The 26,550-nt window shown below is 39.8% G+C and overlaps 1 protein-coding gene across 23 annotated transcripts in view; it reads left to right on the top strand.

Moving 5' to 3' along the window:
* LOC105472717 (synaptojanin 1) overlaps positions 1 to 26,550 on the top strand; it is a 102,817-nt gene that overhangs the window by 10,043 nt on the left and 66,224 nt on the right. For 14 of the 23 annotated variants that reach the window (XM_011726244.3, XM_071095624.1, XM_071095634.1 and 11 more), the window contains exons 3-6: positions 17,926 to 18,012; positions 20,222 to 20,489; positions 25,005 to 25,230; positions 26,279 to 26,362. In XM_011726244.3, coding sequence (XP_011724546.2) covers positions 17,926 to 18,012; positions 20,222 to 20,489; positions 25,005 to 25,230; positions 26,279 to 26,362 — 665 coding nt within the window. Of the gene's footprint in view, positions 1 to 12,024; positions 12,330 to 17,925; positions 18,013 to 20,221; positions 20,490 to 25,004; positions 25,231 to 26,278; positions 26,363 to 26,550 lie in introns of all 23 variants that reach the window. The other 9 variants (XM_011726233.3, XM_011726234.3, XM_011726239.3 and 6 more) reach the window with 1 other exon arrangement.

Below are 26,550 nucleotides of genomic sequence, written 5' to 3'. Positions count from 1 at the left end.
TTTTGGATAAATGTAGTAGGTGGTAATGCCAAACAGTGTGTATAGTTTGTTTTTTTTTAATTGCCAAATGCTGTCAGCATGATTGCCCTTTAGATAAGTTGCAGTGTCCTGTCTCTTTTTAAGAAAAATTTGCAAGTTGAGGGAAGAAGTGACTTTTTATAGTTGACTTTTTCAGCAGAGAAATCATGAAATTTAGACTTGTTGGATATCACTTTATGTTAGGGTTGCAAAAATTCATTTTCTTTTTATAAATACTTTTGGAAGGTGCATATTTCTTTTCTTATGTGCCCCTGTAGTCTGAGGAATGTACATATTTAATAGAAAGTAACTTAAATGTCAACTCTTTAAAAAGAAAATCAACTGAACTTTTTAATTCTGGGTTGGTAGTAGGATTAACCTAGGGCCAAACCGGTAGTTAGTTAAATACTTTCATTTCTTCACCACTTAACTTTTCTATGAGAAAATAAAAAGGAAAGGCAGAACTTCCACTCTCACTGAATAGTAAAAACTCTGTGACTTTTTATTGCATCATCTCATGTCTATCAGATGTTCTAACTTGTCCTATAAAATGTAAGTAACTCAGGACTGTAACAGGAGCTTCTGACCACAGTGGAGTAACAAGAACTAGATTTACCCTCCTACCTTAATTAACAACAACAAAATGAACAAAATACATGGAATGATTTGCAGACCTTGAACAAAAGGCAGCATAAGATGCTGACCCCCAAGAGAAGGGAACCAAGTGAGGTGGGCTTTATGAATGCTCCAGCTTACTGCCTGGAGAGCTTCCAGGCCACAGCAGCAGAAGAGTCACTCAAACAAAGCTTGACAGGATTCCTGAGTAGGGAATATGGGGAGACCAAGGCAGCCAGAATCTCAGGGCTGTGTGCTAGAGATGAGACAGTTGCACAAAGAGCTCCAGAGATCTGTGGAGGACTCCGCTTGAGACTTCAGCTGAGTGCTGATTGGTGCCAGTGTGTAAGGAAACCATTTGAGGCAGGGAAAGAATCACCAAAAAGGATTAGGCAGAAAAATTTCTGGAGCTCACACAGGGCTAGGAATAGTTCATGTTTAACAACCAGAGTGGAGAAGTCTTGCATGGAGAATTGGGTTGAGAACTGAAAAGGGTATACTGCTTCAGTAAAGGGGCAAAGTAGTCCTAGACTAAATTCCACTCCAGCCCTCCCTAACAAAGCTTCAAAGCAAGACCCAAAGGAATGACACTGTTTCCAAGTAACTTAATTTCCAAATAACTGTATCCCAGAATGAAGTTTAAGAATATTTATAGGAATATAGGAAAATACACCTCATAAGGAGCAAAGTCAAATGTAGAAACAGATGCTGTAATAGATAAGGACATTAAAACAGCTATTAGAAATATACTCCATATACTCAACAAGTAGAGGAAAATATGAGCCTGTTAAGAAGAGATATGAAAAATGTGAAAGAGGCCAGGTGTGGTGACTTACACTGTTAATCCCAGCACTTTGGGAGGCCGAGGTGGGTGGATCACCTGAGGTCAGGAGTTCAAGACCAGCCTGGCCAAGGTGGTCAAACCCTATCTCTACTAAAAATACAAAATTAGCTGGGCGTGGGGGCAGGCGCCTGTAATCCCAGCTACTCGAGAGGCTGAGGCAGGAGAATTACTTGAACCCAGGAGGTGGCGGTTGCAGTGAGCCAAGAGCATGCCATTGCATTCCAGTCTGGGCAACAGAGCAAGACTCCATCTCTCAAAAAAAAAAAAAAAAAAAGTGAAAGACCCAAATTAGACTTCTAGATGTGATAGGGATTACTGTATTAGACATTGCAGAAGAAATGATTGGCAAACTTGAAGACATAGTAATAGAAACTGTCCAAAATAAAATATGGAGAGAAAAAAGGCTGAAATAAATAAATACACAGAGCATCGGTGAACTGCAGGATGACTTCCAGTGACCCAATGTACATGAATATGTGGATCCCAGAAAGAAGGTGGTAGGGAAGAAAAATACTTGAAGAAATAATAGCTGGCAATTTAGCAAATTTGATGAAAGCTATGAATCCACATATCCAAGAAGCTAAATGAACACAAAGCAGAACACTATACCCAAATACATGATCAAATTACTGTTTACCAGTGATACAGAGAAGATCTTAAAATTAGCCCAAGGAAGAAAAGACACACATGTACAGAAGAAGAGTGAAGATAAGAATGATAGTAGACTTTTCTTTACAGGCAATCCAAGCCAGAGGACATTGGGAACATCTTTAAAGTACTGGAAGGAAGAAACCAAACCAAACCATCCACCTAGAGTTTTGTACCCAACCACAAATGAAGATAAAGACTTTTCAGACATTCGAAGGTTGAAAAAATATGAGCTAATTATAATGATTAGTAGTTTAATATTGTAGTATTACCTTTCTTAGCATCCAATATAACATTTTCAAAACTTTTGAGATTATAAAGTCTGATTCAGTGAAATTTTGAAAGAAGCATACAAAGTGAAAGAAGCAATGAAGAATGGAATGGGCTAGTGCAATTGGTTAGCCTTGTAATTAGAGTATCAAAAGGAAGTATAGTTTTAAAAATTGTGTATCATATTTTTACTGGTGACAATTAAAATTTGCTTGAGTGTTTTAATGGTTGTTAATAAGAATTTGTATTTTATCTTTTTCCAACTTAAATAGAGTTTATAAGTATAAGCCATTGCTGATCTGTGGTGTTATGTATGTGAGCACATGCATTCACATTGGGTTGCATTTCATAGCTACTGAACCAAATTACTGAATAATTTGGCACTTGGAGAAAATAAATTTGGTACTTGGAGAGATGTATAAATTCTTCTTGGTTGGATACTCATTACTTCCTCAGTTCAGAATGAAAAAATTTTAGACCCTTGAAATTCCTGGATAATCCTGGGCCAACTGAGTCAGTGAAAAGAAAAAAATTTTTAAAAAACTTTATTGTCTCAAAACATTAAATATATATATGTTAAATGTACTTATTAAAATTTTGTGTTTCTATTTCATTATAGTCTTATTTAACTTTATATATAAGTGTGTCTACTTATATAACTAGCTCTTAGCAATAAATATTTTTTGAGTTATGTTTCATTCTGTTCACTGGTGGACCATAGGATTGCTGTAGTCTGTTGAATCTGTTGCTGAAATATAGATAAACAAAGTCATTTAATATCCTGTGGACCATGTGTGAACTATAAGTAGAATGAATCTTCTTTTTTAAATTTTTTTTTTTTTTTTTTGAGACGGTGTCTCACTTTGTTGCCCAGGCTGGAGTGCAGTGGCATGATCTTGGCTCACTGTAACCTCAACCTCCTGGGTTCAAGTGATTCTCCTGCCTCAGCCTCCTGGGTAGCTGAGATTACCAGTGTGCACCACCATGGCCAGCTGATTTTTGTATCTCTTTAGTAGAGACAAGGTTTCACCATATTGGCCAGGCTGGTCTCGAACTCCTGACCTCAAGTGATCCACCTGCCTCAGCTCCCCAAAGTGCTGGAGTTACAGGCGTGAGCCACCATGCCCAGCCTCTTTGTTTTTATTTTTAAATTCTGGAATCTTAGAATTAAGTAAATTTCTAGCTGTTTGTACCTTAGTGCTCATTAGTTGTCTGTCCTTGGTTAGCATTGGGAATATATCTTTGGCCTATCTTGTTTCCTAGTTTTATCAATTCTCTTAGAGAATGGAGTAGAAAGTATAGTTTTCAGATTTTTAGTTGTGGCAAAGTGACGTGGGATTGATACAGAGCTGGGTTGAATAATTATGCTGGATGACACAATTGAGATCCAGCTTTTTGAAACTCAGATGATGGGTTAGAACCCACAAAATGAAAATGCACTTCCCCTTGCACTGGATTGAATGTTTGTGTATTCCTGAACCAAAAATGACTATTGAGATATCATGTGCTGTTTGGATCAGGTAGATCGTTGGCAGAAGAAGGTAGAAATTTCTGTGATTTCCATAGTATCACAAACTGGTGGCTACCAAATGAGGAAGAGTTGGAATAGGTACCGTATTGATGGTCTTATCAACCACTGCATACCCTCAAACCTGATCTTCTTCAGTCTCCCTTATCTCAATGGATTGCACTCCATCTACCAAGTTGTTTCAAACAACTTAAGAATCATCCTCAACACCTCTTCCCCTCACATTTCACACATTCTCTCTGTTCTACCTCTTCCCCTCACATTTCACACATTCTGTCTATTACCAAGTCTAGTCAATTCCTCCTCTTAATTTCCTTGAGATTCCATGCAACTCCCTCCATTTAGCTGGCTCTGTTTCAATCAAGACTCTGTTGTCTCTTTCATGGATCATTACAATTGCTTCCTTGACTGGTCCCTCTGCTTCTACTTACCCTACCTACCCCCCACAGTCTTTTAAAAAACAATTTAGATCTTATTATTCCCCTGCCTAATACTCTTCAGTGATTGGCCACTGAAGTTAAAATCTGAACTCTAAGATGACCTATAATAAAATCGGGTTTCTGCTTCCCTCTTCAACCTGTTACCACTTTACCTCTTGGTTTCTATATTCCAACCTCATTGGCCTTCTTTGACTTCTGAATGTGCCAAATTCTTTCTGGCTTCAGGGTCATTACATATGCTGTCCCTTCTGCTCAAATGTATTTTTTTTTAAATAATAAGCTTTTTAAATTATAATACATGTAGAAAAGTATATAAATCTTAAACATACAGCTTGATATATTATTATAGGATAAACATACCCTTACTACCACAACTGGGTTGAGAAATAGAACATTATTACTGGCATACCAGAGAGCTCTCCAAAGAATAATCCCCTCATGCTCCTTCCCAATTATCTTTATTATGATCTGCAAAGATAATCACTATTCAGACCTCTTATATCATAGAATAGTTTTAAGTGTTTTTCAACTTAACATAAATGAAATCATTCTCTGTGTATTCTTTGGTATCTAGCTTCTTTCACTCAGTGAAATCATCCATGTTGATACCTGGGAAATCATCCATATTGTAGCAAGTGGCAGTAGTTTACTCATTTTTGTTGCAGTGTAGTCCATTTTATGAATATTAAAATATTTAGCTGTTGACATTTGCTTTATTTCTAATTTTGCTATTATAAATGACACAAGTATGAACATCCTTGTACATGTTTTTTGGTACATATATGTACACATTTCTGTTGGATGTATTCTTAGGAATGGAACTGCTGGATCACAGTATATATGTCACCTGAAACGTTTTTATCTCCACTTTATTTGGCTAGCCTTCCTGTCTCACTATAAAAGTCACTTCCTCAGTGAGGTTTATTCTAATAATTCTCCTCCTCCAACAAACAATTTTAAATTAGGTTCTCCCATTGTAATCTGTTGGAACTCCATTATAGTACTGACTATAATTTATAATTTTGCATTTTTATGGTTATATAATACCTGTCTTCCTAATCTAATTCCTAAGAAGGTGTCACGGTACTGACTGTTTTTATTCCTAGAACCTTACCAGGGGCCTGGTGCATGGTAGGCATTCAGTAAATACTTCTTGCGTAAATGAATGAAAGTTTTTTGGTTTTTTTTTCCCTTAAATGTCACCAAGATTAGAATGTGCAGTTTAAATAGGACATTAATTTAGATAGTTTAATGTCTTTCAGCTGGAATTTTAATTACTTTTATAAGAGGAATCTTTCCTTTTAAAATAATTTTTCTCTTTATATATGAATGGAAAGAAGCTTAACTGCCAGCTAGTTATGTGATCTTGGATGAATGATCTAACCCCTACTCTTTTTCTTCTGAAAATGAGAAGCTTGGATTGCATGATCTCTAGGATCCTCACACAGGAGGTTCTCCGGTTCTATACTAAAGTGCTGTCTGCATGCAAATAAGCTCACCACAAACTGCAGTGCATGCAACCACAGGCAAATTGTGGTTCTAGAGAGATCATTCTAACATGCAGTCTTATTTTTACGTTGTTATTGACCTTCTTTCGCTTGGTCTTCTGTATCAGCTGGGGAAGAACAGTGTATTCTCAGACTGGAAGGTTTGAGCCACAGCAGAATGTTGACATTGGATAGTAGGCCCTTCATTTGCATGGCTTTATTATTTAGCTTAAATTATTATAATTCATCAGAAGTTAGAGAAATTTACATTTAAATTTCATCCTCCAAATACTTTTAAAGTTAAATGAAAGTGGCATTTAAGTTACCTATTGCTCTTGGATAAGAAGTTAATTTTGTTTCTTTCCCGTTCAGATGTGGAGTTACCAATGCAGGTGTGATTATCATGTGACAACTATTTTATGTTTAACAAGCCTCTCTTTTAGAGCCACAACTCATGAAAATCAAGAAATAGGCATATGATTATGTCTTCATCTGAATTTTTATAGTTTAATCCTAATACTTTATTATTTGCCTTAAATTCTAATTTGAGAAATGAGGTGGTAATACAACAATGCTGAATAATGCCAGTTATGTCACATGACGTAGTATTATAGAAGTAAATCACTGCTGGGCACGGTGGCTCACGCCTGTAATCCCAGCACTTTGGGAGGCCGAGGCGGGCAGATTACAAGGTCAAGAGATCGAGACCATCCTGGCCAACATGGTGGAACCCCATCTCTACTAAAAATACAAAAATTAGCTGGGCCTGGTGGCACGTGCCTGTAGTCCCAGCTACTCAGGAGGCTGAGGCAAAAGAATGGCTTGAACCCAGGAGGTAGAGGTTGCAGTGAGCCAAGATCATACCACCGCACTCCAGCCTGGCAACAGAGCGAGACTCCATCTCAAAAAAAAAAAAAAAAAAAGTCACTCCAGAAAAAAAAAGGTGGAGGATGTCAAATAATATTATAGAGCACAATTAATATGTTAAATTTTGATAGAGAACAATTGATACATTTATATTCTGAGTGTTTTCTGTAGTCTATAAATAGACCATCTCTACAGTTTCTATTTTTGTTACCTTCCAGTAGCTTAAAAGAGGAATAGTTGTAGGTTGGGCCTCCCTTCAGTCATGCATGAATTTGTTCGGGTAAAAGAAGTTTGAAAACATGCACAGACTAAAATAAGGAAGGAGTTGAGTTATCTGAATTAAGTTGTAGGATATTACTACCTCACGGCTTTGTATAGTTTTAAATGTTTCCTAACTTCTTCTGTGATAATGAGCAAAAGCCAACTTACTATTTTCCAAGGATAGTTTCCGTTTCAACAGGTAGAATATTAAAACTAAATTATTTAGGATGAATGTAAGGAAAACATTGATGGCAGGGTGTAACAATATTTACCCTTCCTAAGGCCTCCATTCTGGAATTACTAAATCTTCTCCTTTCTTAATTTAATATACATTTACTATTTGATGAGTGTTTGAGAGCCTTGGGAAGTGTGGACTATGGGACCATTCTAAAGATTGTAGGACTTACTATTCCCTTTGAAGTTTATGAAAGTCCAAATCCATCAGGTACAATGGCTCACACTTATAATCCCAGCACTTTAGGAGGTTAAGGTGGGAGAATCGCTTGAGCCCAGGGGTTTCAGGTTACAGTGAGGTATGATCATGCCACTGCACTCAGGCTTGGGTGAGAGTGAGAGATCCTGTCTGGGGGAAAAAAAAAAAGTTCAAATGCCTATTGAACTTTTGGCTAATGCACTCCTGGTCTAGGGTAATTAGAGAAAAGTACTTCTCTGATCCCTTAGAATTCCAGTAGCTTCTGGCTCTCTCAAGATAATTGGCCAGAGTTATCTTCTCTCCTTTCTGAATGTATCCAGTATTTTAAAGAACGTAATGAGAATAACTTTTTAACATTTTATTTGGAGAAATAGTGTAACTGTTATATATGTCACCTTGCCTCCATAATCATCAACTCATGGACACTTTTGTTTTTCTATATTTCTACCTACTCTCTCTCCCTCCTTTTTTATTTATTTATGTTTTTATGTTTTTATGTTTTTATTTATTTATTTTGAGAAGGCATCTTGTTCTGTCACCCAGACTGGAGTACAATGATGCAATCTCGGCTCACTGCAACCTCAACCTCCCCGGTTCAAGCTTTCATGCCTTAGCCTTCCGAGTAGCTGGGATTACAGGTGTCTGCAACCATGCCTAACTAATTTTTGTATTTTTTAAATAGAGATGGGTTTTCACCATGTTAGCCAGGCTAGTCTCGAACTCCTGACCTCAAGTGATCCTCCCATCTCGGCCTCCCAAAGTGCTGGGATTACAGGCATGAACCACCACGCCCCACCTGATTTCTATTTATTTTACATGAAAACATGGCAGCGAGAATTCTGTCAATACTCTTTAAGCATAATGTAAGTACATGAGTTTAATAGGCAGTGTTTTTGGCTGGACACCATGGCTCACGTCTATAATCCCAGCACTTTGGGAGCCCAAGGTGGAAGGATCACAGGAGGTCAGGAGTTCAAGACTGACCTGGCCAACATGGTGAAACCCCATCTCTACTAAAAATACAAAAATTATTTGGGCGTGTTGGTGGACACCTGTAATCCCAGCTACTCGAGAGGCTGAGGCAGGGGAATTGCTTGAACCCAGGAGGCGAAGGTTACAGTGAGCCAAGATCTCGTCACTGCAGTCTAGCCTAGGTGACAAGAGCGAGACTCTGTCTCAAAAAAAAAACAAAAAAACAAAAAACAAAAAAAACCAGGGTTTTTTTCTTTCTTTTTCTTTTTTTTTTTTTTTGAGACGGAGTCTCGCTCTGTCGCCCAGGGTGGAATGCAGTGGCGTGATCTTGGCTCACTACAACCTCTGCCTCCTGGCTCAAGCAATTCTCCTGCCATAGCCTCCTGACTAGGTGGGACTGCAGGTGTGCACCACCACACCCTGCTAATTTTTGTATTTTTAGTAGAGACACGGTTCCACCATGCTGGTCTCTATAAACTCCTGACTTCAGTGAGCCACTCGCCTTGGGTCTCCCAAAGTGCTGGGATTATAGGCGTGAGCCACTGTGCCCAACCGGCAGTGTTTTTTCTTAAGTCAGTAAAAATTTTACTGTCTAAAAGTGAGTTGGATCCATGGGTGAATTGAAATATATTTCTAATACTTAAGTAAGATTGGTTTTTATGTAGCTTTTTAATTGTTCTGTGATTAATAGGTCATTGAAAAATGAATCTTGTTGTTAAAATTTTCTTATTGTCTTTATGTGGCAAGTTTTGGTTATACCTAACCTGTTACATTTCATTCCACCTTTATTTTTTATGGAGAAACTACTCTTTTTAAAATTTAAATTTATTTTTATTTTTTATTTTTTAGAGTGGGGTCTTGCTATCTTGCCCAGGCTGGTGTTGAACTCCTGGGTTCAAGCAATCCACTTGCTTGGCCTCTTAAAGTGTTAGGATTACAGGCGTGAGCCACCACGCCCAGCAAAACAATTCTTTTTGGGCCCACAAAAAAGTTTTTCTTTTCTAATAAACAGTTGGTATCAAATGAAAAAAAAAAAAAAGTACCTAAGAAAAGGTATGAACAGGCCGGGCGCGGTGGCTCAAGCCTGTAATCCCAGCACTTTGGGAGGCCGAGACGGGCAGATCACGAGGTCAGGAGATCGAGACCATCCTGGCTAACACGGTGAAACCCCGTCTCTATTAAGAAATACAAAAAAAAACTAGCCGGGCGAGGTGGCGGGCGCCTGTAGTCCCAGCTACTCGGGAGGCTGAGGCCGGAGAATGGCGTGAACCCGGGAGGCGGAGCTTGCAGTGAGCTGAGATCCGGCCACTGCACTCCAGCCTGGGTGACAGAGCGAGACTCCGTCTCAAAAAAAAAAAAAAAAAAAAAAAAAAGAAAAGGTATGAACAAAAAATGGTGTTGAGTATGACATGGGAAAAATAAAGATTCTTTTCCTTTAAAATGAGCTATAGAGGGAGTTAGGTACTATTTATTCCTAAGGTGTTATAGCAGAAACTTTAGAAGTTGGAATTTGCTTTAGCTTATGTGTTCAGCATGTGAACTAATGAGGTGCAGGCCGCCTTACCTTAGCTGAACTGCTGTCGATCTTGATGGGCTCAGAACCACTCCGAAAGCAATTCTCTTCTGGGACATTCCTACCTACTTATGGTTAGATATCAGTAACTTACAAAGAAAGGTTTGTTTTGCCTAGCATCTCATTTGTTTAATAACCACCATGAATGGGAGGGGAAAAAAATACCTCTTCACAAAAGGGAGTTTATTCCGTTCATTGAAAGTGCAGTGAATACCTTGCAAGACTGCACTAGCAGGAAAGTGACCTGAACTTCCCTAACACTGTATCTCCTGAACTTTCAGTTCCGCTCATTCTTTCAGTTTGTTTCCTCTGAGCTCCCACACACACCCTGCCACTTCATAAACTTCAGTATTTTAAACCCTGGTTAGCAATCATTTAACAATGCCTGTATTTCCCACCCCCACCTTACTACTCCCTGCCGCAGACATACACATTTGAAAGTTTCCAGACGTAACTGAGGAGTTGTTGAATGTGAATCTCAGTAATGAGGGCATTCAGATACTTTCAATGATAAAGTAAAATGTTTTATCTCTTTTTTGAGATGGAGTCTCACTGTGTCACCCAGGCTGGATGGAGTGCAGTGGCGCATCTTGGCTCACTGCAACCTCTGCCTCCTGGGTTCAAGCAATTCTCCTGCCTCAGCCTCCTGAGTAGCTGGGATTACAGATGTGCATCACCACACCCACCTAATTTTTGTATTTTTAGTAGAGACAGGGTTTCACCGTGTTGGCCAGGCTGGTCTCAAACTCCCGACCTCAGGTGATCCATTTTATGTATTATTTTTAAGTTAGCAAAACATTTTCTTTAATGCACAACCTCTCCATTTGTTTTTGTCTATTAGATGAATATTTAATCAGCAGCTGCTGTGTTCATTCAAAGTCTCTGTGTTAGGTAGGTATGGTGTTGAGATGTAAGGAAATGAGGCTAGGTGCAGTGGCTCATGCCTGTAATCCCAGTACTTTGGGAGGCCAAGGCAGGAAGATCACTTGAAGCCAGAAGTTTCAGACCTGCCTGGGCAACATAGCAAGACCTTGTGTCTACAAAAAATAAAAATTAACCAGGTATGGTGGCACATGCCTGTAGTCCTATTACTACTCAGTATAGTCCTGTAGTATTAGTGCCTGTAGTCCTAGCTACTCAGGAAGGAGGCTGAGGCAGGAGGATCACTTGAGCCCAGGAGCTTGAGGTTACAGTGAGTCGTGATTGCGCCACTGTACTCCAGCCTGGGTGACAGACTGAGATCCTGTCTCAAAAAAAAAAAAAAAAAAAAAGAAAGAAAAAGAAATAAGACCTAGTTTCTGTTGTTACTAGTTTAGATGTAACTATAGTATAAATTGGGAGAAAGATTCACCTCCAACTAGAGTGATCAGGGAAAATCTTTGGGAAGGGAAGTGGTGTTTTAGTTTGGAACTGAAGGATAGGTAATATTTGGAAATACAAGGATGATTAAGGTTGGTCCTGATGAAACAACAGTATGAACAAAGGGAGAGAGGGAGGAGAAGGTGGAACGTGTGGGCAACAAAATTATTCATTTTGGCTGAAGCATGGGATGCAAAGGAGGTTATTAAGGGGAAAAGAATGTTGGTGATTATTGTAAAATATTTCCAAGTGCTGTATTTTATCTAAAGATTATACATATTATTTTACGTAATGTTGTATAGCTTTTCTTATTTTAAATAATCTCTTTAGAGTAGAAGATGCTAAAATTATTTTCTAGAATTAAATTACCAGAGAAGTGGGGCAGTAATTTAATCAGGTTCATCCCCCTTCCACCATGTATTTTTGTGAATTTTATGGCGTCTCATAAAATGAGGAAATCTTTTTTCCCCATTAAAAAAATGTACAGGGAGGGAATAACAAGGTATTTTGAAGAGTTTACCTTATTAACGTCAGAGATAAAAGCTTCTTTATCTAGGAATAAGTATATGTATTTTTAAAAATTATTTTTGCTGGTTACATTGAAAAAATTTTAATTTTGAAGCAATTTAAAACATACAGAAAGGTTGAAGTATGGTATAAATAACCTTTTTCCTCTGGACTTCTTTTTTTTTTTTTTTTCTTGCCCCAGAACTGAGTGGATTCTCTGGACTTGTTAAGAATAGGTTGCTGACATGATGCCCCATCACCCCCAAATACTTTGCTATGTATTTCCTAGAAAGACATTCTCATGTAAAACTATTGTGTCTGGAATTGGTGGGTTCTTGATCTCACTGACTTCAAGAATGAAGCCGTGGACCCTGGCGTTGAGTGTTACAGTTCTTAAAGATGGTGTGTCCGGAGTTTATTCCTTCAGACGTTCAGATGTGTCTGGAGTTTCTTCCTTCTGGTGGGTTCGTGGTCTCGCTGTCAGGAGTGAAGCTGCAGACCTTCGTGGTGAGTGTTACAGCTCTTAAAGGCAGCGTATCTGGAGTTGTTCGTTCTTCCCAGTGGGTTCGTGGTCTCGCTGGCTTCAGGAGTGAAGCTGCAGACCTTCATGGTGAGTGTTACAGCTCATAAAGGCAGCCTGTACCCAAAGAGTGAGCAGCAGAAAGATTTATTGCAAAGAGCAAAAGAACAAAGCTTCCACAGTATGGAAGGGGACCCCAGCAGGTTGCCACAGCTGGCTTAGGCAGCCGGCTTTTAGTCTCTTATCTGGCCCCACCTACATCCTACTGATTGGTCTATTTTACAGAGAGCTGATTGGTCCATTTTGACAGAGTGCTGATTGGTGCATTTACAATCCTTGAGCTAGACACAGAGTCACAGAGTGCTAGTTAGCTAGAAAGTTAGCTAGATACAGAGTACCAATTGGTGTATGTACAAACTTTGAGCTAGACACAGAGTGCTGATTGGTGTGTTTGCAATCCTTGAACTGGACACAGAGTCACAGAGTGGTAGTTCCCCAAGTCTTCACTAGGTTAGCTAGATACAGTGTCCTGATTGGTGCACCTAGGATCCTCCGGCTAGATTTATAAAAGTTCTCCAAGTCCCCATCTAGTTCAGGATCCCAGCTGGCTTCACCCAGTGGATCTTGCACCAGGGCTGCAGGCAGAGCTGCCCGCCAGTCGCCAGCGGTGCCTGCATGCCTCAGCCCTTGGGCTTTCGATGGGACCTGGCGCCAAGGAGCAGGTGGCGGCGCCCGTGGGGGGAGCTCAGGCTGCACGGGAGCCCACCGCAGGGGGAGGAGCTCAGACATGGCCCCGAGCCCTGCCCCCCGCCCCCCCACCGGGAGGCAGCTAAACCCTGTGAGAATTTGAGTGCAGCTTCGGGGGGCCAGCAGTGGGGGAGCCGGCTCAACCTCCGCAGCTGCTGGCCCAGGTGTAAGCCCCTCACTGCCCTGGGCGGGAGGTGCCACCCGGCTGCTCCGTGTGCGGGGCCCCGCTCAGCCCGTGCCCTGGCCAGCGCCCTTCAAAACTCACAATGGTCGGCCAGCGCAGCCCCTGTTCCCACCGCGCCTCTCCCTCCACACCTCCCTGCAAGCAGAGGGAGGAGGCTTTGGCCTCAGCCAGCCCAGAGAGGGGCTCCCACAGTGCGGTGGCAGACTGAAGGGCTGGCTCCTCAAGCGCCGCCAGAGTGGACGCTGAGGCCGGAGGCCGGAGGCTGAGGAGGCGCTGAGAGTGAGGGCTGCTAGCACATTGTCACCTCTCACTATCATAAAATTAACCGTGATGCATTACTGCTGTCTAATCCTTATCCTCTCTTCAATTTTTACCGATTGCCCGAACAATGTCTTTTATAGCAAAAGGATCCAGTTCAGATGTATACGTTTTATTTTGTTGTCAGTCTCTGTAGTCTCCTTAAATGGAAAAATTTCTCAATCTTTGATGTTTGTGGCCTTAAAAATGTTGAAAGTGAAAGCCAGTTGCTTTGTAGACTGTCCTTCATTTTGGGTCTGATGGCTTCTCATGCATAGATTCAGGTTATTCACCTCTGGCAGGAGTACTGCAGCAATGGTGCTCTTTTCACTGTGTCTTGACAGGTGGCTCACAGTTTTGACTTGTCCTTTTACTGTTCGTGTTCACTTTGGTTTATTGTTGTTGTTGTTGAGACAGGGATTCACTCTGTCGGCCAGGCTGGAGTGCAGTGGCATGATCTCAGCTCACTGCAACCTTGACTTCCCAGGCTCAATCAACCCTCCCGCCGCAGTCTCCCGAGTAGCTGGGACCCCAGGTGCATGCAACCACACCTGGATAATTTTAATATTTTTTTTGTAGAGACAGGGTCTTGCCATGTTGCCCAGGCTAGTCTCGAACTCCTGGGCTCAAGTGGTCCTTCTGCCTCAGCTTCCCGAAGTGCTGGGATTACAGTCGTGAGCCACTGTACCAGGCCCCTCCCTGTTGGTGTTCACTTTGATTACTTGATAAAGGTGATGGTTTGCTAGGCATGTCGGGAAGACTTTTTATAATTGTTTTGCCCATTCCTCATGAGACTTTGAATTCATAGGCTTATAATCCATTACTCTTATTATTTGTTTTGATGCTTAAATATTCCTGGATTTCACCAGTAGAAACCCCTTCAAGCTGCCTTCTACATGTTTGTGACATATCTCCATTATCCTTTAAACACTTGCTTACCTTTTGGCACAATACTGTGTTTCAGGCTCATTTTGTCCCTGCCTTTGCTCTGGAATCAACCATTTCTCTAAGGAATCCTAGTAGTTCCTTTTAGTGGAGAATGGTATATAGAAGCCAAAGTATGCTAGGTGTGTGCATTGCTGTCAGAGTATTATAGATCCCGGGTCTGCTCAATGGCTAGTACTAAGGAGTATATGTAACTATATATGTATATGACATATATACTTATATTTATGTTTCTATATCTTTTTGTCTGTCTTCAGTCTATCTAGAAAACACTGGTAACTCCAATTCTTTTTTGTTTTTTTTGGAGATGGAGTCTCACTCTGTCACCAGGCTGGAGTGCAGTGGCACAATCTCGGTTCACTGCAACCTCCGCCTCTTGGGTTCAAGTGATTCTCCTGCCTCAGCCTCCCGAGTAGCTGGGACTACAGGTGCTCACCACCACACTCGGCTAATTTTTTGTTTTTTTTAGTAGAGACGGGGTTTCACCATGTTGGCCAGGATGGTCTCAATCTCTTGACCTGGTGATCCGCCTGCCTTGGCCTCCCAAAGTGCCGGGATTACAGACGTGAGCCACTGCGCCCGGCCTGGTAACTCCAATTCTAATGAACACTGTCCATTCTAGTTTCTCTCTTTGCATTTGTGAGTACCTTCTCTGACAGTGAGAAACCTGGCTGTCATTATTCTTGATCATTCCCTGTAGATAACCACTCTCCTATTGCCAATGTAGCCTCCTCCACCGCATAGGTACCCTCCTTACCCCCCTGGTACTTCAAAACCCTGCTTTCCCCATCCCTCTCAAGCTTTAACTTACCATGCCAGGGTGCCCCTAACACACCTGGGTGGACAGTCCTTTCCTCACCCTAGTCAGACTTCAGGAACTCATGCCAGGCTGGCCCTCCCACGAGTGGACGCCCTTTTCCCCCGCCTCTAGCTTCAGCTTCATGCGCAGGCCATCCTTCTTTTCCTAGTGGCCAGTACTGGGCCTTCCTCCACTCTACTCAAAACCTTTGAAGCATATATCATAAAACAGGGAAACATCTACTGTCCTTCAGATACAAATATATTTAGGAAGAAGATACTGTTTTCTCTTATGAAATTGGAAGTGTCTGGAATTAAAAGTACATTTGGCTCTAAGAGTATGCACTTTAAGGTATGTGTGGGGGTGTGTGTGTATCCTGTTTCCTGAGTCTCCGAATAGAATACAAACATGTAAATAACTAAACTGCAAGGTATTTGTTTGCATGTTCGAATTAGATGATAGTCTAACAGATGGGCCTTCATTGGTCCTGAGAGACATAGTTCATGTGTTTGGAGTGTAATTAATGAGAAGATAATTATTATGCATTATTAGAAGACAGAACATTTTGTTACATGGTAATTTAAGTTATAGAATGACTTTTCTGTTTTCTAAAGGAAGGTGGTGACTTAATGTTAAGAATATATTTTTTGCTAGGCGTGGTGGTTCATGCCTGTAATCCTAGCACTTTTGAGAGGCTCAGACAGGAGGATTGCTTGAGCCGGGGAGTTCCCAACCAGCCTGGGCAACATAGAGAAACTGTATCTCTACAAAATTAAAAAAAAAAAAAAATTAGCTGGACATGGTGGCACGTGCCTGTAATCCCAGCTCCTTGGGAGGCTGAGGTGGGAGGATTACTTGAGCCCTGGAGGTCAAGGCTGCAGTGAACTGTGATTGTGCTACTGCACTCCAGCCTCTGTCTCAAAAAAAAAACCAAAACTATATTTTCTTCTTAACTCTTCTGCCTCCTGGCATTTGAACCCAAATGATGATTGCTGCTGAAATGGATATATCTAGTACTTTCTATATAACTATATTAGTGATTGTATTTTAGATGTATATGGCATATGACTTGTAAAATTCTAGAATAATATTTATCCTGGAAGTCATGCCTTCTGTCCTGAGAGGTATAACAAGTCTCTATAATGTTTACAGTACATGTAGTACTCTTAAAGAGGCAGTATTTAGGAGAAGGCAATTTTATTGTGCTTTATAAAATGTAATTAAAGTTTATATTGTAATGTTTTATATTTGGGTTGTTTGTCATGGAATGTTAGGATTAACTGTTGTGCAAACATAAGATATAATAATACTAATAGGAACTCAAGGAATGCAGAATGAAATATAAACCCCCATCACTTTAATGGGTTGGTGAAATCTCCACTCCCTAATTTCATACTGGGTGGTTTGATAATGGCCCACACTTAATAATGAACATATTAGAGAATTGTGAAAATGTCAGCTAATTGAGCGATTGAGTCATTTAGTCTTAGCCTGTGCTGCAACTAGCAGAGCAAAACTCATCAGAAGGCAGAAGCCAGATCACTAGGAAGAAGGCTTAAGCCTACATGGTCTGAAAAGAGGTGAAGTAGGCAGGGAAACTGAAATGTTCTGTAGGACTCTGGAGAAGAGTTTCCAGGCAAAGCAAAAGATCTCTAATGAGAAGTACAAAGGAGTATTAGGCAAAGCAGTAGGCTAAGAAGAGCCCTTTTGTTGGCAATAAAGATGCACTGGAAATGAACCAGTCGTAAGGATCTCCTTACATGATTTTCTAACGTGGAACACGTCAGTATTGCCAAACATCATATTTTGTAGATAAAGGAAAGGGGATAAGTGTAGTAGATAAGAAGTAAATAATGTGTGAACCAGTCAGCCAGGAAGTGAGTTGAGTGTGGGGTAGATAATGGAGAAGGGAAAGCAGCAAAGAAGGAAAGAAACCTGGAAGGAAAGGAAGGTATCTTTCTCAAGGATCAACTGTAGACTGTGGGATGTATTATTTGTATTTGTCCTTTGAAATACTGGTTGTTAATATTTCTTTGGTTCTTTGTCAATTTTTTAATATATATTTGCTAAGTGCTAGGAAGATTTTTCCTTTAAAGTTTCAGGATTTGATTTTTGTTGTTGTTTTTTCTTCTCAATAGAATAATCATAATAGCCTGTCTTAGGAAAATTATTCTGTGGTTTATATTCATTAGCAAGATAACATTAACTTTATAGCAGAAGAAATAAGGCAAAGACCAGACTTTTGTCCTTTCAGAATCAGATTTCCCCATTCTTGCACTACATTTATGTAGTTAAGTGTTGCCTTTAGCTTTTATCATTTAAATGTTTTGTCAGTTTTCTAAGTGTCAAGCACTATTCTGTCAAGAATAAAAGGATAAGAAGACAGAGTTCAGATCAGTGGAGAGGATGGATTGATTAATAGATGGTCTTGGAATAATTTATTAACTCTTTGGGAAGAATACTTATGTTACTAGTTTGAGAAAATACTTTATGCAGTACATTTAAGAATATCAGATTTAGAAACTTTTGATTGAAACTCTGGATTTATACTTAGCTAAATAGAATCCAATGTTTCAGGTCATTTTTCTTAAACTAAAACTTTTTTTTGTAGCATCTGCAGAAAAAGAGGCAATCAAGGGTACATACTCCAAAGTACTGGATGCATATGGACTCTTAGGTGTTTTGCGGTTAAATCTTGGTAAGTTTATCATTCAGTAGAATTCATTCATTTTTTCATTTCTATTTTGTAATTCTAAGGATTTGAGAGGGACTAGCTATGAATTATTGTAGACTCCTTATTTAAGCTACACATGCGCTAACATCTTTTAAACATTAATGTAGCTAGTGTTGTGATAATGTTTGTTGCCCAAAAAGGCATGCTACATGTTCAAAGTCATGTAAGTCTAAGTTTGGAGACAGTCTCTGGTGTGACCACTTGAAGAGATAAGTGTCAGTTGTCAAAAGAGAAAATCAGAACATTTTCCTTTTTGTTGCTTCAGTGCATTTAGGAAAAAGTGTCTTCATTAGAACTACACTGATTTTTCTTGGTTTATAGTGGAAAAAACATCTGTTTTGAATTCAGAAAGTCTCTGCTTGAGCCTTTTTTTTTTGCCACTTAATGTCACCATGAACTGCAGAGTAACCTTTGCAGTTACTAGTTTATCTATAACTGTGCGGCTCAAAGTGGTGCTTCAAGATTGGTACTGGTCCATAAATTATTTTGTTATTGATCCATGATAAGATAAGGAGCTTGCACTATGATGTAAATCAACATGTGGCTTCTTTCATTGATAAAGTCTTACTAGAAAAAAAGGTCAGCTAAACTAAAGGATGAACTTAGTAATATACACTAGTAATACACTTAGTAATATACACTTAGTAATATACACTTAGTAATATACACTAGATTTCCATTCTAGTGTAAGCATCCTTTCTCACTGTGAGCTGGTAACAGTTCATGGACCATACTTTGAGTAGCACTGTTCTATAAAATGGAGATTTGTTGTTTGTTATGGATTGATCACATATAAAGCACTGTGCTTAGGTGCTTTGCTGATTAGTCCTGGGTAAGTCTCACAGTGTACTGAGGTATTTGCTTTAATCTCTTTTTATAAGAGATGGTATCTCAGGTTGGTTATGCTATGTACTGAAATTGGTCCAGGTAATACGTAATGGAGCCACGATTCAGGGCCACTTCTACCTGTGTCAGAGCCCATGCTCACAGTATACCATTGTTCAATTTCAACTTTATATTAATTTCATAGACTTTTTGTCACAATTACATGAAAACAATCTCTATGAAAGTTTTTGTAAACCAAATTGCTTTATAAATTGTTACCAGAGACTTTTGCCCATATGTCATCAATATCATCAGCTCAAAATAGTATACCATTTTTTCAACTTTACTATTTACAAAGAACTTGTAAAAATGAGTGTGAATTCATTATCTTATCTGAATTTTCTGACAGTCATTAAACAAAAGTAGAGAAGGTAACACATACCTTTTTATTTGATAAAGTTTTTTTCTTGTTTGTTTCATTTTTTTTGAGACGTACTTTTTACTCTTGTTGCCCAGGCTGGAGTGCAATGGTGCGATCTTGGCTCACCGCAACCTCTGCCTTCCAGGTTCAAGTGATTCTCCTGCCTCAGCCTCCTGAGTAGCTGGAATTACAGGCATGCGCCACCACGCCCAGCTATTTTTTGTATTTTTAATAGAGATGGAGTTTCTCCATGTTGGTCAGGGTGGTCTTGAACTCCCAAACTCAGGTGATCCGCCCGCCTCGGCCTCCCAAAGTGCTGGGATTACAGGCATGAGCCACTATGCCCGGCCAATTATTTGATAAAGTTTTTTTTTTTTTTTTTTTTTGAGACGGAGTCTTGCTCTGTAGCCCGGGCTGGAGTGCAGTGGCCGGATCTCAGCTCACTGCAAGCTCCGCCTCCCGGGTTTACGCCATTCTCCTGCCTCAGCCTCCCGAGTAGCTGGGACTACAGGCGCCCGCCACCTCGCCCGGCTAGTTTTTTGTATTTTTAGTAGAGATGGGGTTTCACCGTGTTAGCCAGGATGGTCTCGATCTCCTGACCTCGTGATCCGCCCGTCTCGGCCTCCCAAAGTGCTGGGATTACAGGCTTGAGCCACCGCGCCCGGCCTGATAAAGTTTTTATAGCCTCAGAGTAAGTTCAGGAACAGTTTTGTGTGAGATTATCCTGTTAATGTTTAAATGCTTTATTATACTTAATATATTTAAACAAGGATTTTTTTCAACCAAAATGTCTAGTGAATTTCAGCACATCCATGATAAGTTTAAAATAATCACAATGTCAGATTTTAAAAATAGAGGTGCAAGAAGAAATGGAATAGCTTGAAAATGTTGGGATTTTTCATCCAGTAAAATCTTTGGGTTTTGCAGGTGATACTATGTTACATTATCTGGTCCTAGTCACTGGATGTATGTCTGTTGGAAAAATTCAAGAATCTGAAGTTTTCCGAGTTACTTCCACTGAGTTTATATCACTGCGAATTGATTCTTCAGATGAGGATCGCATTTCAGAAGTGCGGAAAGTTTTGAATTCAGGAAACTTTTATTTTGCATGGTCTGCATCTGGCATCAGTTTAGATTTGAGTCTTAATGCACATCGTAGCATGCAAGAACAGACAACAGATAATAGATTTTTCTGGTGAGTTCATTTTTTCCCCTTTGGTGATTTGGGACATAACATGTTCAGCAGTTGTTCAGTCGTCAAAACCTCCTCACCATGACAGCAAGCAAGGAGGAAGGACCCTCAAGACCCTCGATGCCCCTTTTCAGCAGCAAGTAGCTACAGAGAATGACCTCTGCCCCATCTCCCAAAAGATTTCTGGGTCCCCATGCCTTGAGGGGGAAATGTAAGAGTAGACAGTCAGATATGAGCAGGCATGAGGGGGAGGTATCCATGTTGGAAAGAACGCCCCGGAACACCTCTTAGGATGCCCAGTACTCACTCCATGGTTAAACTGTCAGAATGTTGTTAACTAGATCCTGATATGGAAGGAAAAAGGCAAAGGGGAATTCCCGAGAGCCGAGCAGGCACAATGAGTACAAAATTGATGGCTATACCTTCCTGGGTTGGTAATAAGCAGTGCCACCATCAGATAGGATTCATATTGATCACTCATTCCTGTGCATGTGCATTAAGCACAGTAAGGGAGGATCCCCGAAACCTTGGTGAGAACTGGGTAAAGAAAGAACTGGGATAATAGAAGATCACAATGTAGAATGTCTTGGGAGTGTTTCAAGCAGGGTCAGCCCACTCCTCTCTTGGAGTGTACTTGTATTTCCCCCAATAAAACTTGTGCTTGCTTTACAAAGAAAAAAAAAATGTTCAGCAGTTGTTATATCTAGAGATAACAAGGGATAGACATTGCTAATTGAGTGTATCCCTCTTTCTTTCTCTGGAGTCCTCAGCTGAGCATGGCAGGCAGCCACTGTCGGTTTATTGAAGTTGGCATGTGACATAAAACCCCTGTGCTCCACCTGATCTAGACTGAACTTTCATTTCAAAAATACATTTAAAATAGTTGTGTAAATTTAGAAATGAATTTAATTGTAACAAAACTGTGTTACTCACATTTCCTATTCTTGGTTTTGAGATCTTGTCTCTGGCAGCATTCCCTTTCTAAGCCAGCATTCCCTTATTATTCTAAATTTTAAGGTTATAAGTAGGTGGTCTTGATTCAAGAGCAACAGACTGTGAAGTAGTAGTATACTGGGACAAAGTCTAGTACTATAATAAGGTAGGACTTATGTAGGTAAGTGCAATGTATTTCATAATTATGCATAACTGTGCTGTATTCTAAGTAGGCACAAATGATGAGCAGAACACATGGGACTATAATTAGCATTGTTCTATTGCAGCAGACCAGATTTCTAGTATAGTGGTTCTGTTGTTTACAGCCAGCATTGATGTTGACTTTCCATTGATATCTTGTGCAAATTATGTTTTATTATATTGACATATGGTTTAAGGCCAAAGTTGAGGACTCTCTGCTCTTGGCCTCCCTTAACAGTTCAGATTCAACATGTTTCCTCTTGTGTACTTTTTCTCTCTCACACTTTCACTGTCACTTACATAGTCCTTGAGTAGCACATTCGGGTGTCACCCATTTGCCCTAGCTGTCAGAAGACTCAAAGTCAACAACAACCTTAGGATAAGAAACTAACTTTAGAGCAACAGCTTGGTCACGTTGTAGTTCACATGGAAGTATTTTGACCCAGAGTGGTGGCATCAGGAAGAAGAGTGGACATAATGCTATAAAAACAGAGTTTATAGCATTATGTGTTAGATACTTGGGTTTAGCAAAGGAGGAGACCATGAGGGAGGGGAAAGGAGAGAGAGGTTGCAGGGACTAACATGGCAGATGAATGGACATGAGTTCCTGCCTGCCCAAAGAAGCTAGCAATGATGGGATGTACTTTTGTGTAGCATTCAGAAATAGGCTTCCAAGAGTTAAAACCATGTCAACACTACACTTTTTCTAGCAGAGGATGTTGAAGTCCTTTGGAAAGGTAAATGTGTTTCAGCTGTCCTTACATTTTTTTCCCCTCCTCATTTCACCCGAAGTTTCTTAGATTGAGAGATAAAAGCTTTCATACAACAATTAGAAGTCCAAGCAGATGCAGATATATTGCCTAGGTTTAATCAATAGGAATGATTGGTTGGTTGGTCGGTCGGTTGATTTTTTTGAGAGTGTCACTCTGTTGCCCAGGCTGGAGTGCAGTGGCGCGATCTTGGCTCACTGCAACCTTCACCTCCTGGGTTCAGACAGTTCTCCTGCCTCAGTCTCCCAGGTAGCTGGGACCACAGGCGTGAACCACCATGCTGGCTAATATTTTTGTGTTTTTAATAGGGATGGGGTTTCACCACGTTGGCCAAGCTGGTCTCCAACTCCTGACCTGAAGTGATCCCCCCACCTTAGCCTCCTGAAGTGCTGGGATTATAGGCGTGTACCACTGTGCCTGGCCTCATTTTTTTTTTTTAATTCACTTAAGAGTAGAGATGAGGGCAAAGTCAGATAAAAGAAAGCCTGAAGTTTGTCCAGTAGGAGACAGGTTGAACAAAGGGACAGCTAAAGCACCAAAGGTGAATTTTGCTCATTTTACAATTTTGCTAAGGATTGGCATTCTTCAGCTTCAGTTTATATAGAAAAACAGAAACTTTTGGAATTCATTGTGCATACCCTTGCACTTAATAGCAATATTTTCCAGGATACAACCATGTAATTTTTGTAGCCAAAGAGTGGCAGATACCTATCACAAAACCCAGATAACTTTACTCCATTGGAAATTCTAAGCTGCTGCCAGTCAAAAGTCATGTATAAATTTAAATGCTAAAACAGTGACACACTGACAGCAAAGAAAAATGAAAACTGACAGCAGAGAGAGAAACTCTGCCTGCACAAAATGCATAGGATTTAAGGTCTATTTAAATGGGGACAAGTAAGTTTCTTGTAACTTTGCTGTGGCGTGGATCTCAACTGTGGTGTTTGGGCATACTGGGTCACAACCAATTTGAACTTTGCCGCAGATCAATGTGGGTAGTAGTAAAGTACGGAAGTTTAAGTCAATGTATTTTTAAAATAAGTAACAGTTATCAGATTAACTTTATCCCTGTAGTAACCTCATCACTCATTTATATTCCCTTGTGCTTTCCTGGATGGGTAAGAGGGGTTGGGGTCATAGCTGGTTTTCCAGAACTTCAGGTGACCACCCTTTTTATCTCTGTTGCAGCCTGTAATCTGAGGGGCTGGTAGGGAGTTGAGGGCTATTGCTGTGAGTCTTCAAGAGAATGCTATTACATCTTTTATACCTTATTTAAGACAGGGAGAGAGAGAGAGTACGGAGTACTTAAGTAGAAGAATTCCACTTAAAACCTAGAGAACCAAGCTTCAACAATACAGAAAACTCACTTTCAAATTGATAGAGTTTTTCCACTTAATATATTTTCCTTAGTGGTATGTTGTTAGAAGTTTCTTTATATGTTCTGTGGAGGTCTAAGGTTCCAGGAGAGACCCCTGAGAGGTAATCAGGGTGAGATGGCCAACCCAGCAAGGCTTAGTCCCAATCCCCACTTTAGCAATAGCAGTTTTTATCTGTATCATAATCATTGGGCTTCTGCATGTTTGTTTGAATAAATTTTTTTTCTCTGAAAAAAGTTTGGAAACCAGGCCACATCTGTTACCTAGAATGCTAAAAGTATTTGGAGCGATGGTAAACCCTATGCCTGCACTTTCTAATGTGGTAGCCACTAGCCACATCTTGCTATTTAAATTTAAATTAATTAAAATAGAGCCTTATAAAAGTCAAGCCTTAAAAGTAGAGTTTCGTGGACGGGCACTGTGGCTCACGCCTGTAATCCCAGCACTTTGGGAGGCTGAGGCAGATGGATCACAAGTTCAGGAGTTCAAGACCATCCTGGCTAACACTAACACGGTGAAACCCCGTCTCTACCAAAAATAAAAAAATTAGCCGGGCGTGGTGGTGGGTGCCTGTAGTCCCAGCTACTCAGAAGACTGAGGCAGGAAAATGGCATAAAACCGGGAAGCGGAGCTTGCAGTGAGCCAAGATTGCGCCACTGCACTCCAGCCTGGGTGACAGAGTGAGACTCCGCCTCAAAAAAAAAAAAAGAAAAAGAAAAAAAAAAATTAGCCGGGCATGGTAGTGCACGCCTGTAATCCCAGCTACGTGGGAGGCTGAAGCAGAAGAATCACTTGAACCTGGGAGGCGGAGGTTGCAGTGAGACGAGATCGCGCCACTGCACTCCAGCCCGGGCAACAGAGCGAGACTCTGTCTCAAAAATAAAAAAAATTTAAAAAAAGTAGAGCTTCATAAATTGAGGTGGGGACATGCATATGTAATCCTTTTTGGAACAAGTTAGGTTATAAATACATTATATATAAAGACGTAACAGAAATGGGCCATAGATATTAAAAACACAAAAATACTCCTTTTCCGTGGACCGTAGATCACATGTTGAAGGATCTCATTTTATGGCCCTGTCTTCTGATCCCTAGCATAGTAAATGTAAATGAATTGATTTGTTGTTTGTGCCTTTAAATTTAATAATATTAAATTAATTTTCCAGGAGATTATTTTTAAAGTCTTACTTTGTTATTTAGTATTCCATAAGCTAATCATTTATTTCTTTTCCTGTTAGGAATCAGTCTTTGCATTTGCATCTCAAACACTATGGTGTGAATTGTGATGACTGGTTATTACGTCTTATGTGTGGAGGAGTAGAAATCAGAACAATTTATGCTGCTCATAAACAGGCAAAGGCTTGCCTCATTTCAAGATTAAGCTGTGAACGAGCTGGGACCAGGTTTAATGTCCGGGGAACAAATGATGATGGTCATGTTGCCAATTTTGTAGAAACAGAACAGGTATATATAGTGTTTTATATTACTTAATTAATGTATTATAGGAGAGGTACAGAAAATACTAGAATAATAGATTTTTATTTGATTCAGAACTCATTTTAACATCTATAATGTTGTTTTATGATTGTTCTTGGTTACTTATGGGCCTTAAAAAAGGCTTCCCTAAAACAAACTTATTTTGGTCTGGCTCTTCATCTAGGTAACAAGATGTCACTAATCAGCATGATATAGTCAATGCTCTGTGTTTTGGTATTGAATTTTAAAATCCTCAGTTGTAGAGCTGGACAGCTTGTTTTTTTTTGTGAAGTTAAATTAAAGCCAGCTCTTAATGGCAAATATATGTACCATCTAAAAATTAGAAATTATGATTTTTTGGCTATGAAACTATATGATTATAAATTTAGGCCATGAACCCAGCCCAACAGAGATCTTCAAATTAGGTTATAAAGAGCTAAACAAAATGAAATATAAAGACATGTATGTAAAATATTAAGATTTAAAAGGTATTTATTTTTAAAAATTGTGAATCTTATGCTTATATTTTTACCAGTTTTTTTGGTTAATATTGCTAACAGAAAAAAAAAGTCAAGCCTGTATAGTGGCCTGTTTTGGACAATTGTACATGAGAGTTAGGTTATAAAATATAACTAGTATGTGCCTGGTGCGGTGGCTCATGTCTGTAATCCTAGCACTTCGGGAGGCCGAGGCAGGCAGATCATGAGGTCAGCAGATTGAGACTGTCCTGGCGAACATGTTGAAACCCCGTCTCTACTAAAAATTAAAAAAATCAGCCGGGTGTGGTGGTGGGCGCCTGTAGTCCCAGCTACTCGGGAGGGTGAGACAGGAGAATTGCTTGAACCCGGGAGGTGGAGGTTGCAGTGAGCCGAGATCACGCCACTGCACTCCAGCTTGGGCGACAGAGCAAGACTCAGTCTCAAAAAAAAAAAAAAAATTAACTAGTATGCAATAGATTTTAGTCAATTTGTTTTCTAATGTAAGTGTAACAACCTTTCTGTGGAAATAGTTTACATATTATGTTTTTTTTCTGTAGGTTGTATACTTAGATGACTCAGTTTCTTCCTTCATACAAATCCGAGGATCTGTTCCATTGTTCTGGGAGCAACCAGGGTTGCAAGTATGTGTTTGACATTAAGTTATTTTTATTTTTTGAAAATTTTCGTATTTTCTAAACTTTCTGGATATTTTATTAATTAATTCATTGATAGTTCCATTATTCTATCTAATAATGTTAACTGGATTTACAAATAAGGATCTGAGTACAGAGTTTCTGGAATTATCTTAGATATTTTTTCTTTTAATGTT

The sequence above is a fragment of the Macaca nemestrina genome, chromosome 4 (assembly GCF_043159975.1).
Source record: "Macaca nemestrina isolate mMacNem1 chromosome 4, mMacNem.hap1, whole genome shotgun sequence".
Taxonomy (NCBI): domain Eukaryota; kingdom Metazoa; phylum Chordata; class Mammalia; order Primates; family Cercopithecidae; genus Macaca; species Macaca nemestrina.
Note: the sequence above shows the minus strand (reverse complement) of the source record. Positions and strands in the feature narration are given on the sequence as shown.